This window comes from Candoia aspera, chromosome 12, assembly GCF_035149785.1.
Source record: "Candoia aspera isolate rCanAsp1 chromosome 12, rCanAsp1.hap2, whole genome shotgun sequence".
Classification (NCBI taxonomy): domain Eukaryota; kingdom Metazoa; phylum Chordata; class Lepidosauria; order Squamata; family Boidae; genus Candoia; species Candoia aspera.
This window is the reverse complement of record NC_086164.1, coordinates 4544558-4562163: the sequence shown is the minus strand read 5'-3', so window position 1 is coordinate 4562163 and position 17606 is coordinate 4544558. Positions and strand designations below refer to the sequence as shown.

The window sequence follows — 17606 nt, the reverse complement described above, 5'->3', positions numbered from 1 at the left end:
CTCCACCCCCAATAAATGGGGAAATAAGGGCACCGGAGCGGGTGGCACTCTTCTCGTGCGGGTCACGGCGCCTCCGGAGTTGTCAAAGGAAGAGAACGCAACCCGACACGCGTTTGCTCTGGAAGCCGCTCCTCCGCGGGGCGGCGGACCCGGCGCAGCAAGCGTCGGGGGCTCCCCGGCTTTGGCGGCTTGCGCTGCGCCTCTGCAACCTCAGCGGCCGCCCCGCCGGCGGGGTGGCGCTTCGGAAGCCCTGCCCGCCGTCGCCACTTCCTCCTCCTCCTCCTCCGCGGACGGCTCGGGAGGCTGCCGGGCCGGCGAGGCTTCGCCAAGCAGCCCGGCCCGGGTCGGGCGCAGCCATGGCGCCGTCGGGGCTGCTCGGAGCGTCGTCGTGCTGGCTGCTGGGGACCGTCGCGGTCTGGCTGGGCCCCCGCGTCGCGGCAGGTGATGCTCCGAGCGAGCCCCGGGTCGGCCCGCAGGAGCCCCGCGCGGCTGCGGGCGTGGGCGAGGCGGCGCCCCCACGGGAGCTGCGGCAGGGGAGGAGGTTCGGGCGGCCCACGGGGAGCGACGGGGAGACCCTCGGGGTGGAAGCCGGCGTCCGGACGGGGAGGGAGGGGTGGAAAGCCGTCAAGCTGGGTCTGCCTGCATCCTCCTGGGCAGCAGAATTGGGCGGTGGGGGGTACTATGAATGGGAAATTATTTGCTTAGCACGATCGCTTTTGAGTTCTTCGCCCCAGAGAGTCAAAATCAGCGTTGACCTCACCGGTGCCCTGCTTAGAGGTTCTGGAGATGCCCCGCGTTGGGGACCTACTTAGGGGAGAACGCTGGGGATCGTTCAGTTTCCAGGCTGCTTGCTGGATGCATTTATTTCAGGGTATTGCCTTGGTCTCCCCTCTTATTCTGAAAGGGGAGTGCTTGGTGCTGCCTGAGCTTGGTGGTTGGCTTGCAGACATTTCATGACCGGACTAGGCAACATCTTCAGTGCTGGTGAGGGTGGGGTTGCTCCCTGTTTGTATACAGGAGGTTTCCCTGCCAGTGTTGGTGGGGGTGGGGTTCCGCCTTGGTAGTTCCTTACTAGGGTTAATTATTCATCAAGGAACTACCAAGGAGGAAGCCACACCCCCACCAACACTGGCAGGGAAACCTCCTGTATATAAACAGGGAGCAACCCCACCCTCACCAGCATTGAAGATGTTGCCTAGTCGGGTCATGAAACGTCTGCAAACAAACCACCAAGCTCAGAGAGCAGCAAGGACCCCACAGTTCAACCCTGAGCTACAGAGACTCTTTTCTGTTGGTATTTTGAAAGTGCATTGCGCACTTTCCTTTACTGCATTTTATATGTACAGGGCAACACTGCAAGGTGAGGCAGGCTGAGGCGTAAGTGACAGATCCAAACTCAACTCATCTGCTTTGTGGCTAAAGATGCCCTGAACCCAACTCCTTCTGAACCCAGAAATAGACTAACAGTTTAACCTCTGTAGGTGGTGATGTGCAGCCAGTCTAAACCTCAGCTAAATAGCTCTTTTTGTCAGTCACTAAAACCAAATTAATCTTTTTTGGATTGTTCCATCCCAACATTCCAAGCTGCTGACCTTCCGAATTTTTTCAGTGGTCTACAATTACAATACGCTTTCAATAAATGTGTTTTTGAAATTCTCTCCCCTCCCACAACAGTGCTTACAAATGTGGGGGATGATTCATAATAACATGACTAAAACCACAGTTTGTTTAAACCAGGAAATGAACAGAAACTGCTAAAACCTCCTTGCATTAAGTGTTCTTGCCCTGTCCCTAAAGCCAATGTGAAGATTTTTGGGAAAGAACCTCTCCTGTCTTCTAGATAGATAGATAGATAGACAGATAGATACTCCAAAGGGCAGTTAGATGAGATTATTAAAATATCAAAATCAAATCCGATTAACTCTGTGCATTATCATATTTGAAGTGTGCTGTTAATTTCTGCCATTCATAAAACCTTCTCCCCTTTAGAATGGAATTACAGTATTCAGTATATGGCTTTGAACTACTGCTTTCTTTCTTTCTTTCTTTCTTTCTTTCTTTCTTTCTTTCTTTCTTTCTTTCTTTCTTTCTTTTTTAAAAAGAGAGTTAAGGAGTCAAAATGAGCTAGGCTGCAGTTCCACCATGTTCCTTCTTCCCCAATTAGGGTCGGCTGATAGCGCTCAGGGGCCTGCCCACGACTTTCCCAAGGACCTGAATGTTCTTTTTGTGATTGCGGACGACTTGCGCCCTGCCCTGGGTTCTTATGGGGACCCCCTTGTGAGGTCACCAAACATTGATCAGCTGGCCTCCAAAAGTGTGGTGTTCCAGAATGCTTTTGCCCAGGTAATTGGCATCATCTTAACTATTGATTTTTGAGGTGGGGGTGGGGGAGCATGACTTTGGTTCTCCCTGATGTCTGGCGCAACATCACGAATCAGGTTCTCCTCCCTCTAGACCAGTGTTTCTCAACCATGGCGGCTTTAAGATATGTGGACTTCAACTCCCAGAATTCCCCAGCCAGCCATGCTGGCTGGAGAATTCTGGGGGTTGAAGTCCACACAACTTAAAGTCTCCAAGTTTGAGAAACACTGGTCTAGCTGTCTGAAAAAAGCTAAACATGAGCCGAAGAAGATTGAGAGTGGTTGGTGACTATCACTTACCTAGTTCTTTCCCCAGCAGGACCCACTTGGCGCCTTCTTTTTAATTTTTTTTCAAAGCAGAGCAAAAAATTTTTTCACCTTCTAAGCACTGGCTGTAATTCCTGCAATGCTGTCGATATTTGTCTGCTCTTTGACGCTTTTAAACATTATTCTGTTTTTATAATTGTTGCTGGGGGCTTCTTTAACAAGACACTGGGAATAGTTATATCAGAGGGTGGCATGCTCTTGGCCTCCAGCTAGCTTGGCCTTTGTCTCCAATCACTTCAATTCCCCTATGCTTACTGGGGAAGGATTATGGGAGTTGTAGTCTGGAACAACTTCCTTGACTTTCTTCTTGCACACCCATATTCAAAGAACCCCTTTTTGTTATTTTTGGCATTCATTGGAAGCTTCAGCTCATACTGAGCCTTAGCCTTCCTGACCCCATCTTTACAGATTTGGACGACTCTTTGATCATCTGTTTTTATTATAGGCCTTATTTCCATTTTTTAGACTTGTCCTTCTTGTTTCTCAGCTTATCAGAAACTTATTATGCAACCACATCAGTTTCATCAGGCATCTCCCAATTTTCTTTCTCTTCAATATGGTTAGCATTTGGGATTTCATTATCTCCTTTCTCAGAATTTCCCAACCTTGTTGAACTGTTTCTCCTCCAGGATGTCCTTCCATGGACATTCCATCCTTCTTCCTTTTTCTCTAAGATTACTGACGTCAGCTCCCTTGAAATATAGAACAATCTCACTACCTTTGGTTCTCCTGCCCACAGCTGGGTGTATTCTAGGATAACATGGTCACATTCTCCCAAGGTCCCTACAACTTCCATTTCCTCAACCATTGCTTCCCTCTTCATAAGTCCAAATCCTCTAGTTTCATCCTTCATCTTTTGGATGAAGAATCTGGGATTTCTGTCATGCAAAATATGTGCCTTATTGCTAAACCACAGTCTCCTCTCTGTGTGTGTGCTTTTTTTTCCTCCAGCAAGCTGTCTGTGCCCCAAGCAGAGTGTCCTTTCTCACAGGGCGCAGACCTGATTCCACAAGGCTGTATGACTTTAATTCGTACTGGCGAATACATGCAGGAAATTATACCACGTTGCCTCAGTACTTCAAGGAGAATGGATATATCACGATGTCCGTGGGGAAGATCTTTCACCCAGGTGAGCTTCTAATGGCTTCCCAAGATCTAGTGGGGGACACATAGGAAAGTGTTCAATATCCAAATCCAAGGATGAGTCCTGTTTTTGCTTTCTTTTTTTTCCAGGCATCTCCTCAAATCACAGTGATGATTATCCGTACAGTTGGTCTATCCCGGCTTTTCATCCCTCTTCTGAAAAATATGAAAACAAACAGGTGAATGGACACTATGGCTGCTGACAATCAATGATCACTGACCATATAGAATATTCCAAATATTCCTAGTTAGAGTTTGGGGCAGAACTGAGTTGTACTTTGCTGATTTCGAAAAGCTAAGCAGGGTTGGATGTGGTTAGTACTTGGATGGGAATCCCAAGGAAATCCCAGAGCTATTGGCTACCCTGAGAAGAATAAAAAAATCTGAACAGAGGACAGTTGCTTCCTTACCACTCTCCAAAACAAAAATATCCACAACAAAACTCTGCATAAGGGTGTCCATGAAGTCACCAGAAGCCAATCTCTACCCAATGGAGACTTTCCCTTTTAGATATTTTGGCTAAGTTGTAATTTTTTCATTTATTTTATTAATCTACCCATTTATTTCTATACTACCTGCTCCATTGGTATTAAGACTCTGGCAGGTGAATGGTAGAATCTTAATACCAATTATCAAAGGGAGTGACTGCGAAGCCTTTCTCTTGACAGGTCACTGGGCCAGCCTTGAGTGTTGACCCTTCCTCTACTGATTTGAGGAAGTGGTGAGAATTACCTCACTTCTGGAGTAAGGATTAGTAGACTGGTGGGAGCAAGAACTCTGTCCTGCCTCCTACAATCTTTCTATAGGCTTGAGCTTGCCCTGGTCTCATTCCAACCACCAGATTTGTTTATGACAGTTGCTAATTGCCTTTAAGGTTTGCAAAGGGAAAGACGGAAAGCTTCATGCCAACTTGATCTGTCCTGTGGATGTTGCCAAGATGCCTGAGGCTACTTTGCCAGATATCCAAAGCACAGAGGAAGCCATCCGTTTGTTGAAGTTCATGAAAAGAATCAAGAGAAAGTTTTTTCTGGCTGTTGGCTATCATAAACCTCACATCCCATTCAGGTACCCTCAGGTAAGAATGTTTCTCTGCGGGGGAGAAAAAGGTGACATCTAGATCTCTCCTAGAAGGGTCTTCAAAAGGAAGAAGAGGTTGGCACTGAAGAAGTCGAAAGGGACTTAGCTGGTTGATCATCTAAATTACACATGGACCATGGTGTATCATAGAGGCTTTGCTGTATCCTTGTGGATGTCCAAATTTCTCTCCAATATCAAATTCTTCTGTATTCCCATATAGTCATCAACAATTTGGAAAAATACAAATTGGGTGAGGTTTCATGAGAAGGGGAACATAGCTTTAATTGGCTGAGTTGCCTAAGAGGGAGGATTAGTTAAAGGGTAGGGTTAGATGTAGAAAAATATTTTGCTGGGAAAATATTTATTTATTTATTTATTTATAAAAGTAACTGAGACCAACATAACTGGACTTACAGGCCCAACACTTGCTGGATAGCAAATTTTGATAATCTCTTCTTTTCTCAAGAAATTTCTCAAATTATATCCATTGGAAAACATCACCTTGGCCCCCGATCCAGCAGTTCCTAAAGAACTCCCTTCAGTTGCCTACAATCCCTGGATGGACCTGCGACAGAGGGAGGATGTTGCAGCCCTGAACCTCAGTTTCCCATATGGGCCAATTCCAGAACACTTCCAGGTAGAGGTGGTGAAGGGCATTCTGTCACATTTCCATTAGATAAAAATTAATGGTCTTGTTGTGCTCTGAAAGATGCGGGTTGGGTGGGGAGTTGGATGGTCAGTCTACTGTTTTTCCATTTGTGCTGGAACTGCACAGCCTTTGGAATACTGGCCATGGAAATCCAAGCCATCTGGAGTGCCCTGATTGGGAAAGGCTGAAGTACCACGTCATTGTTGGAATGCAGGATTTGACCTGAAACACTTTAGTAAGAAATAAGTTGTTTCAAGAAGTGAACCAGAGGAGAAGGGTCACCATAGTTAGCTGGGTGGTGAGACCGGCAGGCATTGGTTGGTGCCAGTTTGAGCTGCATTGCTGTGAAGGACTAGAGATGACCTTGGGAGGGAGGAACCATGAAACAGCATCTCAATTGTGGGAAAGTGGAACGCTTGAGAAAGGAACTCCAAACAAGCACTTTAATTCTGTATGATATGAGATGGGGGAGACAGAAGCTCTGATAGGATTTCAAGATTCTATTGATACACCCTACAGCAGGGAAGTGGCATCCCTGGGATCCTTGTGGTCTCTGTTTCCTGACCTGGCCTGCTTCAGAGGGCTGACAGTTGCCTATCAAGTCCTTCATGTTAACTGGGCAGACAGCAAACAGCAAACAAACCGGCTTTCTGAAAGGTCTTCAGCCCTTCCAGAATTGCTTTAATTGGCAGTGTAGCAGCAAGAACTCACTTGCCCTCCCTGCAAACCATTTTGTAGCGGAAGATTCGCCAGAGCTATTTTGCATCCATCTCCTACGTAGACACACTGGTCGGAGAGTTGCTGAATGCCCTGGATGAGGCAGAGCTGTCTCACAACACGCTGGTTGTGTTCACCGCAGATCACGGTGAGTCTTCTGTGCGGCTTGGGTTCAGCTGCGAATGCCACAGCTTAATTTTCTGGTGGAGAATCTTGAATTTTACGAATGTTTGCTCTTGCGTCCAGACTGGCATGCCCAGTGAACCAGCTTCTAAGTAGTGGGTTATCTATTGCAATGAGTTGCGTGGAATCCTAGGCGATATCGACTCCCAGAAGCCTTGGCTGCACCCTGCCAGGAGCTCTTCCCAAAATTGCTAGGGAGGAAATTATTAAATATGTGGGGAGTAATCATATTAACCGCAAGGGACGCGGTGGCGCTGCGGGTTAAACCTCTGAGCTGTCGATCGGAAGGTCGGTGGTTCGAAACTGCGCGGCGGGGTGAGCTCCCGTTGCTCGTCCCAGCTCCTGCTCACCTAGCAGTTCGAAAACATGCAAATGTGAGTAGATTAACAGGCACCGCTTCGGCGGGAAGGTAACGGCGTTCCGAGTCGTCATGCCGGCCACATGACCCGGAAGTGTCTACGGACAACGCCGGCTCCAAGGCTTAGAAACGGAGATGAGCACCGCCCCCTAGAGTCGGACTCGACTGGACTTTACATCAAGGGAAACCTTTACCTTTACCTAATCATATTAACCAGAGTGCAATTGATTCTCTTGAGATTTCAATTTAACAGAATCAGTTTTAATTCTGGTCCTGGACACCTCCATGTGTTGTTGCCATTGTCTTGTTCAGACCTGCACTGCTAACATGCCAGTCAAAAGTTAAGTCTGACGTGTGGCTTAAAGAGGTGTGCATGGAAAGTGCAACTACCTGTAATATTCTCACTGAGAACTCTGTACCTTTGGTTGCCTCATCTCTCAAAGAGATAAATAAATAAACAGGCCTCCCTGTTCTGTAAATGGATTCTCTCCCTGGCGGTTGTCTTTGCCCTCCCATTATATCTGAGAGGTGGTGTGGCTATTAAGAAATGACCAAAAAAGTATTAGCATTTAATATAAGGTAAAGATTTCTGCCTGCATCGTCTTTCCCCAAACTGGTGCTCACTGCTGTGTTGGACTACAGTGCTCATAATCCCCAGCTGAGGGGAAGTCCAGACAGGGAAAGAGAGAGCCCTGCCAAGGATCTGCCTGCAAACTTGTTTCAGTTAGATCTGCTTTGCTGCTTCACTGCGTCGTTGAGACTTGTTCATGCGCAAGACGGAGACAATGTCTTTCTTCCTTGCATTCAGCCTACAAATACCATTTCAAGTCTTCGCTGGGGCAGCCAGTGTGATGGCTGTAGCGTCAGATGCACCATGCTTGCGCTACCTTGCTCTTTTGGCATCTTCTGCTTTGTTGAGGGCCTGGATGAAGAGTTCTGGAGGGTTTTGAAGCTTGTATGTTCTTTGATATCATTGTGGTTGATCCTACTACAGGTAGTCCTCGCTTAACATCTGTCCGTTTAATGGTGAGTTACAACAAAGTTATGACGGCCTTGGAAAAAGCGCTTTACGACCTGCATCCACATTTATGACTATCACAGAACATGGCACCAACCCCGCAGTCACATGATCGCAACTCCGGCCTAGTTGCAGCATCCTGCGGTCTCGTGATCATGATTTGTGACCTTTTTTGCTGGGTTCCGGCACAAACGTCCATTGGGGAAGCTGGATTCGCTTAACGACCATTGTAAAAATGGTTGTAAAATCAGGTCTGGTCAGATGGTGACTCACGTAATGACTGTACCGCTTAACAACCAGTTTTCTGGTCCCTATTGTGGTCGTTAAGTGAGGACTACCTGTATAAGTATTACACCCAACTCTTGATTCTGCCTTTTTTTCCCTGGATGGATCAACAGGACTGCTTTTTTTCTTGATGCTCCCTTTCCTCATGGTTCTTGATCTCATTTAGGCTGGTCACTGGGTGAACATGGCGAATGGGCAAAGTACAGCAACTTTAACGTAGCCACGAGAGTGCCACTGATGTTCTACGTGCCAGGAATGACAACTCTGATCTCTGATCCAGGACAGAACGTTTTTCCGTTCATTGACCCCTTTGCTCAAGACTCAAGCTCCGGGCCTCAAGGTAAAAACCCAGCACTGATAACAGCACGAAAATTTAAAATGTGACATTTCATTGTGGATTTCAGACATGCTGCTTTTCTCCCTCTTAGATTTTATTTAATGCCAATACACTTTCGCGTGAAAATTGCACTGGGCTGTTTTTGTTCTTGCAAGCCACCCTGGGAAAATTTTCAGTTGTGCATTACAGCACTGAAAACTTAAGTGAGTAGATACGTTTCTTCAAAGTTCACTAGCATCAGTTCATTTGTAATCGCAAAGCACGGCTCTGCTCATCAAGGCAGTATGTCTACAAAATTTGCGTTCTTTTTGGTATAAAACTCACAGAGGAAGTGAGTACAGGACACAGAACTCGGATTCAAGTTGCAGGAAGACCAGTTCTGATAGAATGCTAGGGAAAAGTTGCTTCTTAATGGTGAAAGCAATTTGACCGTGGAACCAGTTACCCAGACTGGTAGAAACTGTCCTTCCTTGAATGCGTTTAGACTGAAGTTGGTCAACCAACTTGGAGAAGCTCATTTTGTTCTTGTACGTGGTTGGATTCGATGGGCTCAACCCAATGATTCTAGCTAAGTTGCAAAATATCTCCATCTTGACTGGATCCCTGGGCAATGGTCATCTAATAGTTGCCTCTGCTGTTCTTCTCCCCCACCTTAATTCTTGCCCCTACCCCAATCCAGGAAAACCCAAAGAAATGGTTGAGTTGGTGTCTCTCTTCCCAACTCTTGCAGAACTAACTGGACTGAAAATTCCTCCTGCCTGCCCTCAGCCTTCATTTCACGTCCCTCTGTGTAGTGAAGGGAAAAGCATGGTTCAGTATTTCCCATCCTCCAGTGGAGGGCAGGAGAACCATGGCATTGAACACAACGACTCAGAAACCCCGGTTGCCTTCAGCCAGTATCCGCGACCTGGAGACACCCCTGCACAGAATTCTGACTTGCCGTCGCTTCATAATATACGAGTCATGGGCTATTCCATTCGCACGGCTGATTACAGGTGTACTGTCTGGTTTGGGTTTAACCCCAACAACTTCACGGTCAACGTGAAGGACATCCACGGTGGAGAGCTGTATTTTGAGAAGAGCGACCCCAGCGAAGATCATAACCGGTACAAAGATGTCCTGCATGGGTTCTTTACGCCAAAGCTTTGCAACATAGTCAGTCACTTAAAATTGGGGTCTACTTCAGTTTGACGGACCTCCACTATGGACTTGACTGGCAGGTGATTTGTGTGTATGTCGTGCTTTGTGTTATACAGAGAGGCCTCTGAGGGTAGCCATTTTTGTAACAAAAGGTTTTAAATGCTGAAATAATAATGAATTTAAATATATATATATATGTTCATTAAAAGAAATCTCCCCCTGTCACGTCTGTCAAATATTCCTAGAGAAAATAATGATAATAATAGGAAGGAAGTGGAAGAGAAATCAGTTAGTATTATTAAGTGGCTAAAAATGTATCAGCTTGGTATAGAGCAGTGTTTTTCAAACTGGGCAATTTTAAGATGCGTGGGCTTCAAGCATGCTGGCTGGGGAATTCTAGGGGTTGAAGCCCACATTTCTTAAAGTTGCCAAGCTTGAAAAACACTGGGACAGTATACAGCTTCCAGTTAACAGTGGCACAAATGCAGTTCATTGGATTTGTGGCCTGACTTAGGGTGGGGAACCTGTGGTCTTCTTGGATCCTGTAGAGAGAAAATGAAAAAGTGGGAATGGGTGGAGAGAGAGAATGTCTGCAAGCTGCTTTGCAAACACTGTTACACCTCCAGCAAGAGGGAGGAAAGGGTTTCTTTTTAATTCCAAACATCTGTGGGTTTATCTTGGATTCAGCAACACTCAGCTAGGTTACCCAGTCAAAATCCAGGGATTTCTCCCCCTCTGCAGTTAGCCCTCCAAGAAAAAGAGGTGGGGGTTCCACAGCTAATGAAAAAAGCAATGTGCTCTGTTACAAGGCCTGGCAGCATGAAAGACATCTCCTAAACACTGGTTAGCTGCTGAACCTGAGCAGGGCTGCAACTGGGGGGGGGGGCAAGCGGGGCATGTGCCCCAGGCGCTGTGCTGGGGGGGGCGCCAAAATGAGCACTGGGGGGGTGCCAAAACCAGCACGGAATCCATGTTTGCCCTGGGTGACACAGACCCTAGTTGTGGGCCTGCACCTGAGCCATATCACCTGCTTGGAGCTGGCCAATGGAGAAAAAACTAGTGATGCCATGAAGATTTGTCCAGGATCATGGGTCACTTGGCGGTTCCTAGGAAAAACAACCAATCCTTTGGACCACAAGTTAGAGGCGGGATTATGTGGGTGGTGGAAATAGGGCCAGTATGTTGCAAAACCAGGCATCTTAAAACTCTGCCCAGGGCTTGGTTTAAGCTTTAGTCGGTTAGGTTTGTGTTTCAGGGAGTACAAATGGACTGTCTGGTCTTGTCAAATGCAGGTCATTTGTGTGTGTGTGCTTTCAGGTCAGTGTTGGCTCCTAGCAACTGCCTGGACTAGTCCCTATAGTTTTCGTGGCAAGATTTTCAGAAGGGGTTCGCCCTTGCCTCCTTCCTAGGGCTGAGAGAGAACAACTGGCCCAAGGTCACCCAGCTGGCTTTGTGCCTAAGGTGGGACTAGAACTCACAGTCTCCCAGTTTCCAGCCTGGTGCCTTCACCACTGCACCAACCTGTCTCTAAATGCAGGTCTAGCAGTGGAGAATTTGCTAGAAAGAAAGAGAGGAACTGTCAGGGTACCGTTGATGACATTTTAGTACTTCTCCTCTAACACAGCTCACAAAATGCCACACTTGCCTGTTTACTCCAAAGCAAGTCCAGCTAGCTTCAGAGTGCAAACCTTCCAAGAAAATTTGTCGAATGTTGTAATATGTAGAAATTTGTAATATTGGTTAAAATGGTAGTTTTTCCACCATGGAGGATAGGACCCTGAACAGCTTTTCAGCTGTGCCCACCTTCTTCTCACCTGGCACCCTTCAGGTGCAGTGGGTGAAAACTCCCAGAATTCCCATGTTGATTTGGGTAGCCTGAAGACATCTGGAGATCATCAGGTTGTGGAAGATGGAGATAGAAAAGAACAAAGCATAGCTCAAGTTTCACTATGATTTGAGTGTGGTTCTGTGCATGTTGTCTTAGGAGACTGGGGACCAAGGAACATGCTAGCTGGGAATTCTGGCAGTTGTCATCCAGAAATACCTGGAGGGCACTAGGTTGGGAAATCTGAATTGCACCATCTGGGAGTCAGTCCTTGAAGAGTCCTTATTCGTAAGTTTTTGAGAAACTTCTGTCCATCAAGAGAAACAGAATGTCCACCTTCTTGTTCCAGATCCATTAAGGCTGTTCTTAGGTTCTTCCTTCCAAATGGTTTCGACTAGCTAGTTTTCCTGGAAGCAGTTTTCTTGCCTCCCTGAAACTGTGCACTGTTTCTAATCTGAAAACAGAATGTCTTTTGGAAAGAATGAGGTTCTCCACCAGAGGACAGCAGCTGTGCAGACAAATCTTTCTAGGATACCGTTCATCAACAGTAAATCTCCAAGAACAAATCTGCAGTATTTATTTGTTAATAAGCACCTGTGGTTGCCTAAAAGAACTAAAATGGAAAAGAGCTTTCAAGCCATCTTACTGCTAATGCCTGATTTATTTAACTGTACGAAAGAGGTAAGAGTAATACACAGAATCTTGATGTTCGGTTAAAGTCCATTTTGTGATTTATTTAAAGGGCTGATTGAAAGTAGGTAAGCTTTAGGAATCTGTTTCCTAAAGTTAGCCAGAATGGCCATGGAGGGACCATGAAGTTCAGCTGGTGATATAAAGATCAATTTGCTGAAATTTCCTACTGTAGTTTTAAAAATTATTTCTTGGGTAGGAAACAAAGGTTTTGTTCAGAGGGGAAAATCTTAGAGAAAATACATGGGTGAGATGCAGGACCCTTGGGCTTAGATTATTGTACTTCTAATAGAGCAGGCAAAGGGAAAGAGCATTCTCCCAGGGATTTTTTTCGATTTGAAAAGTCAAGGCAGCCAGGGCGGTTGCATAGGGATCGGAATATACATCATAGAAATCCCGCAGCGCCCTACTCTACCCTGAAAAATTCAAAAGGAATTTCTACCAAGTGAAATTCAAAAGGATTTCTCAAGCAGCCTGAGAATGCGGTGGAAAAACAGAAGCCTCTTTTTCGTGGGAAGCAAACTACTGAGAAATTGCAAGGGAGATTTTAGCATAGCCGCTAGGCAGATGAGAATTTGGAGCACGGAACTGTTCCAGTTCTCTGGCTGCAGAACGGGGTGGTTGACCCAACGACAAGAAAGCCCTCCCAGAACAATAACATATAGACAGCTTAGAGAGACCGGGTGGGGCGGGGAGCGGGGCAGAATGCGAAGCAATCCTCATAAAATAAATGAGATGCCACTGTTGACCCTCTTCCTTGGCATCAGCAGGAGCAGAAGGCATTTGCCTGCATCAGCAGAATTTGCTACCCATCTAGCAAGTCAGGAACAGCGAGACCAAGACTCCTTGAGTTAAGCAGGAGGCAAAAAAGCCGAGTCGACAAACAGTCTTTAGTTAATACAGTGAGATCAGCTTGAATTTAGGCATCTTTTCCATTTTTTCCCCTCTGCGCAAAAGATGCAAAGTGTCGAATTAATTTGCTCTTCAAACCCACACTTGTTTATTCAAATGTTTCTCTTGCAGAGGGTTCTTAGAATGGGACAGAAAACCCCATAGCTTTGAAGTTGGGGGGCATTTTACAGCTTGCAGTTTTTTAATCTGCTTATTTGTTCCTGTTCTCATGACGATGGAAATGCCCCCAAATTATGTAGTGATAGCCTTTTGGTTTCTAGCCAGTTTTAGCTTATTTGAGGGCAGATACCCTCCAGTTGGGGTGTTTTCCGGCTCCAAAGGTGGATAAGAGGACTATCTTCAGCCATTTAAATGCCTAATTGCAGCTCTGTAGTCAGGGAAGGCTGTGGGCAATGCACAAAAGTGATGCAGAGGCTGAGGACCCTGGAATTAAGCCTAGAAACAATGTAGGGAATAGGTAACCATGAGTGTGGGACATAATTGTAAACTGCCCAGAGTCCCCCATTGGGGGAGATGGCTGATGATATAAATTTAATAAATAATATAATCATCATCATCATCATCATCATCATCATCATCATCATCATCATCTAAAAGGAACACCCTGGAGAGCCATTCTGCGTTTGCAGCAGTTTCCAAGGGCAGCTCCATGCAGAATCCATGGTAGTAATCAAGTTGGCTTGTGATCAAGTTAAATTTCAACATGGCCTGATCCTGATTTGCCAGAAAGGGAAGCTGCTGGGTTAGCACCCCAAACTGTACCCAAGGAGTTATTTCTGTTGCATTCACATCCAGGAACAGCAATGGGATCGAGAGTTAATATATTGCTTATGCTGTTAGTTTTGGGAAAGGTCTGGATGGAAATGTACTGAGTCAAAGTTGCAAATATTTGGGAGGCTGTTTCTTACTGAAAAAACTTGTCCTTTTGCTTCTTCTCAGCCCATTCCCAGTACGTTCCTGGTACACTGTGTCCAGATTGTGAGTTTGTTGAATCTGTAGGGTTTTGAATTCCTGAAAGAGGAAGTAATTTATTCTGAGAGATCAGAATAAACTGTGCTGGCAATGGTGATTAATGCTCTTGTTTTGATCAGTTTTGTGGGGGGGAGGAATAACATACTCAGGAATCTGCCAATGGTTCCCCAGTGGCATCAGACAAAGAATAAAACTTTTGGCTCAGTAGGAGAGGACAGGGATAGCCCTGCTAAGTCACAATGGAAGGAAAACACCATCTTAATGAGGACCTTTTCCCAGCAGGGCCAGAGGCAGAGTGGCTGTGAGAGGGGAACAGTGAAGATAAGTGAGATTTGTTTTGTTCCCAGTGCTTCAAGTCTCTCTGGAGCTGAGGTTCACTAGAGAGAAAAAAAAGGAACAAAAAGAATTATTTGCAGTCTTCAAATAAAGCCACAGTTCTCCTGAAAAAGTCATCCCAAAAGTATGTGCACCCTGAAGGATGGAGTACGTAGTGAGCAACTTTGCCCAGGTTGCTTTAGGAAGAGTCTCCTTGCCCATGGGGTGAAGCAGGAATGGGCAACATGGTGCCTGAGACACCTCTCCTAGTGTTCCCTAGCCTCCCTCAGCTTGAATTGTCTTCCATAGATGTTTACATTCTAATTTTAAAAACAGTTCCATGGGATACTATAAAATGAACTGCCAGCCTCCAGAATCATCCTTCTGTTCAAAGAGGACAGAACCAGATAAAGAAATCATCACCATTTGCATGATGGTGGTGGTGGTGGTCTCATGAAGTCAAACAGATTGAATGGGTTGGTGGTCTAGACATTTTCTCATCATCAGCGTTCACTCCTCCATTGCTGTGATGAGATTAGAAGGGGTTGAGGTCATGGATCACCAAGGAAGTTTGAATAGGAAGGAGACCTGGGATGGCTGGGCTTTAAAGATGTTCTGAACAAGAGGGAGCTTTATCCTTCCTTCTTCAAGGTGGCATCTGTAGGTGAAAGGAGTGGATGAAAAGACTTAGAAAACAAAGAGTTTGCCAGAATAATTTTATGTTGGACTTGGTTGATCTCAAAAACCAAACCGTTAGGGCTGATTAGGACTTGGATGGAAGAGCACCAGGGAATCCAGAACTACTGGCAAAACTATGAGGTTGAAAGATGATAATAGCAGACCACTTCCATCCTGTTGCTAAGAATACTACATGGACATGTAGACAGAATCACCAGGAGTCAAGATCTATTTGAAAAAGGTCCCCTTTTCTTTCTTTCTTTCTTTCTTTCTATGCTGTTGAAGAGCAGCATGATGTAAATATAACCTCATCCACTAGAGGCCACTAGGACTATAAAGAAAAATTACTTTAATCCCAGCTCTTAAAAGTCCAGGATTTTTTTTTTTGCCTCATTGATGCCTTTTCCTTCTATGTGACAGTGAGTGTGGACAGAAGACTGCCCTTCTTTAATATCACATACATCTGTGCAAAGTAAAATTAAGTAGCTCTAAAGGAAGTCTGAATTCATAGGATTGCAAATGTCACTTCACTGCAGCAGCTGGGAGACAGAGATGGCACTTCGAGAAATATGGCATCCGGCACTTGACTCGCTGTGCAAAAGAATGGCAGTTTCATGTTGTTTCCTTTACAGTTTGGGGAGCCCCTTACTTACAAAGCCACTAACAAAAAAAGTTTAAAGACTTATCATAGAAAATAGATAAGGTAGTCCTCGCTTAACAACCATTCATTTAGTGACAGTTTGGACGTAAGACAGTGCTGAAAAAAACGACTTAAAACCGGTCCTCACACTTACAATTGCCACAGCATCCCCACACTCACATGATCATGATTTGGGCACTTGGCAACTGGTTCACATTTATGACCATCTCAGCATCCCATGGTCACGTGATCGCCATTTTTGACCTTCCTGGCCGGCTTCTGCCAAGCAAAATCAATGGGGAACCACGTGATTCACTTAACAACCACATGGTTTGCTTAACACAGTGATTTACTCAATGACCACCACAAAAAAGGTCATAAAATCGGGTCAGATTCGCTTAATGATTGCTTTGCTTAGCAACTGAAATTCTGGTCCCAATTGTGATTGTTAAGCAAGGACTACCTGTGCTGTATTTCAAGTACAAAAACGCACAGTTCTGTCGATTAATTTTTGGCTGAACTGTTACAGGATCCCTCTCCATCAGTTTTTGCAAATGGAAGATCAGCATGTGACCATTTGAGATTGAGAATGCAGTGCACTTTGTTTCATTTCTAAGTGCCACCCTTGATTGTTGACCCCAGAGTTAGCCTAGCAATATCTGCGAATCTTGTTTGCTTTTGTTTTCCTTAGCAGGACAAATAACTACACAGCAGTAGCATTTTTGTTGGAAAAATGAGGCAAAGGTTTAAATGCTTCTTTCCCCTTTGCCCTTCACTAGATCTTGTCAACTGGCTAATCCCTGAGCGTAACCAAAATCCTGTTCCTTGTTTCTCCTCCAGTACAGCTATTTCGGAAAATGTGGAGTTGTAGCTACACACACATGGAAACCAGAAATTTGGCCCTAGGAATTAAGCCTCTTTGCATGCACGAATCCAGAGCACCACAACACCTAGATAACAGACAATATATTCAAAGCAGCTATTGGTAGTTGTTAAATACCTGCAAAATCAGATGAATGATTTTTGCTTTGAATAAATAACTATTGTTGGGAATAGGAGTGCAAGAGGGCAAATGAATGAATGTCACCCTTGTTGACTCCTTAGATTCCTTTGATTTGATCCGGTCTCATGGCGTTCCTGCCACCTTCTCTCTGCCACCAAACTGCAGCCAAGAAACAAAGAGGGAATTTTCAAAATTAATTCTCCATTCTTTTCCTGGACATTGGGGACCACATGGATGACTTATACATTGCGAATGGTCCACGGGTGGATTAACAAGATACAGCAAAACGTCAAAGCAAAAACAAACCACAAAAACAGACACAAGTCATTGACTAGGCTTTAAGCTTAAATTTATTCAACATGTTTTATAAAATCATTGTTTAATAATCCGTTCAAAAATACCGGCTGGGTTCATACATCACCCCAGGCCTGTGTTTCTCAACTTCGGCGACTTCAAGAGTTGTGGACTTCCCCTCCCAGAATTCCCCAGCCAGGTTGAGAAGCAGTGCCCTAGGGAACAATGTGGTTTGTTTTGAACTTAGCATAATGTGTAAACCCAGCCCATGTCATTATTGGATGGTGCAAACACAGAAAACGATTTGTGAGCCCGGCTAATGGGCTGGCATGACTTGCCCTGTCCCATGAGAAGATAAATGGGCTTACTTGGGTCTGAGGACAATGACCGACACTGCTGGTTGAATCCGCACTTTCCTCAGACTTATAAAATCACCCTCAAATGCGTTGGACTCTCAGAAGTCTCCATAACTGTGGACATGACGGCTCCAAAGGCTTGGCAGTGAGGCCTTCTTGTGGTGGCCTGGAGTTGTACATAAAGTGGAATAGCTGGATCGCACATCTTACTGTGCTATCTATAGCCTGGTTTTATGATTGATTATGGCCTTTTGACAAATGGAAGTTGGCCACTAAGAAGGCAAAAAAGAGTGCACTTCCTATTATCATTTTCATACATCTGGCATC

At 45.3% G+C, this 17606-nt stretch overlaps 1 protein-coding gene across 1 annotated transcript; it reads left to right on the top strand.

The window, feature by feature from the left end:
• Nucleotides 1-292: 292 nt before the first annotated feature.
• IDS (iduronate 2-sulfatase) lies at nucleotides 293-9819 on the top strand. Its single transcript, XM_063313425.1, has 9 exons — nucleotides 293-441; nucleotides 2165-2343; nucleotides 3639-3816; nucleotides 3921-4009; nucleotides 4705-4905; nucleotides 5374-5544; nucleotides 6295-6421; nucleotides 8284-8457; nucleotides 9134-9819. Exons 1-9 carry the CDS (start codon nucleotides 357-359, stop codon nucleotides 9643-9645), a joined length of 1716 nt encoding a protein of 571 aa, XP_063169495.1. The 5' UTR covers nucleotides 293-356; the 3' UTR covers nucleotides 9646-9819.
• Nucleotides 9820-17606: the final 7787 nt, after the last annotated feature.

Bases quoted from the DNA above. Each gene is read 5' to 3' on its own strand.
- IDS (XM_063313425.1), top strand. From the start codon at position 357: ATGGCGCCGTCGGGGCTGCTCGGAGCGTCGTCGTGCTGGCTGCTGGGG. The intron at 442-2,164 runs GTGATGCTCCGA...TTCCCCAATTAG, and splicing joins GGGCCCCCGCGTCGCGGCAG to GGTCGGCTGATAGCGCTCAG. The intron at 5,545-6,294 runs GTAGAGGTGGTG...ACCATTTTGTAG, and splicing joins CAATTCCAGAACACTTCCAG to CGGAAGATTCGCCAGAGCTA.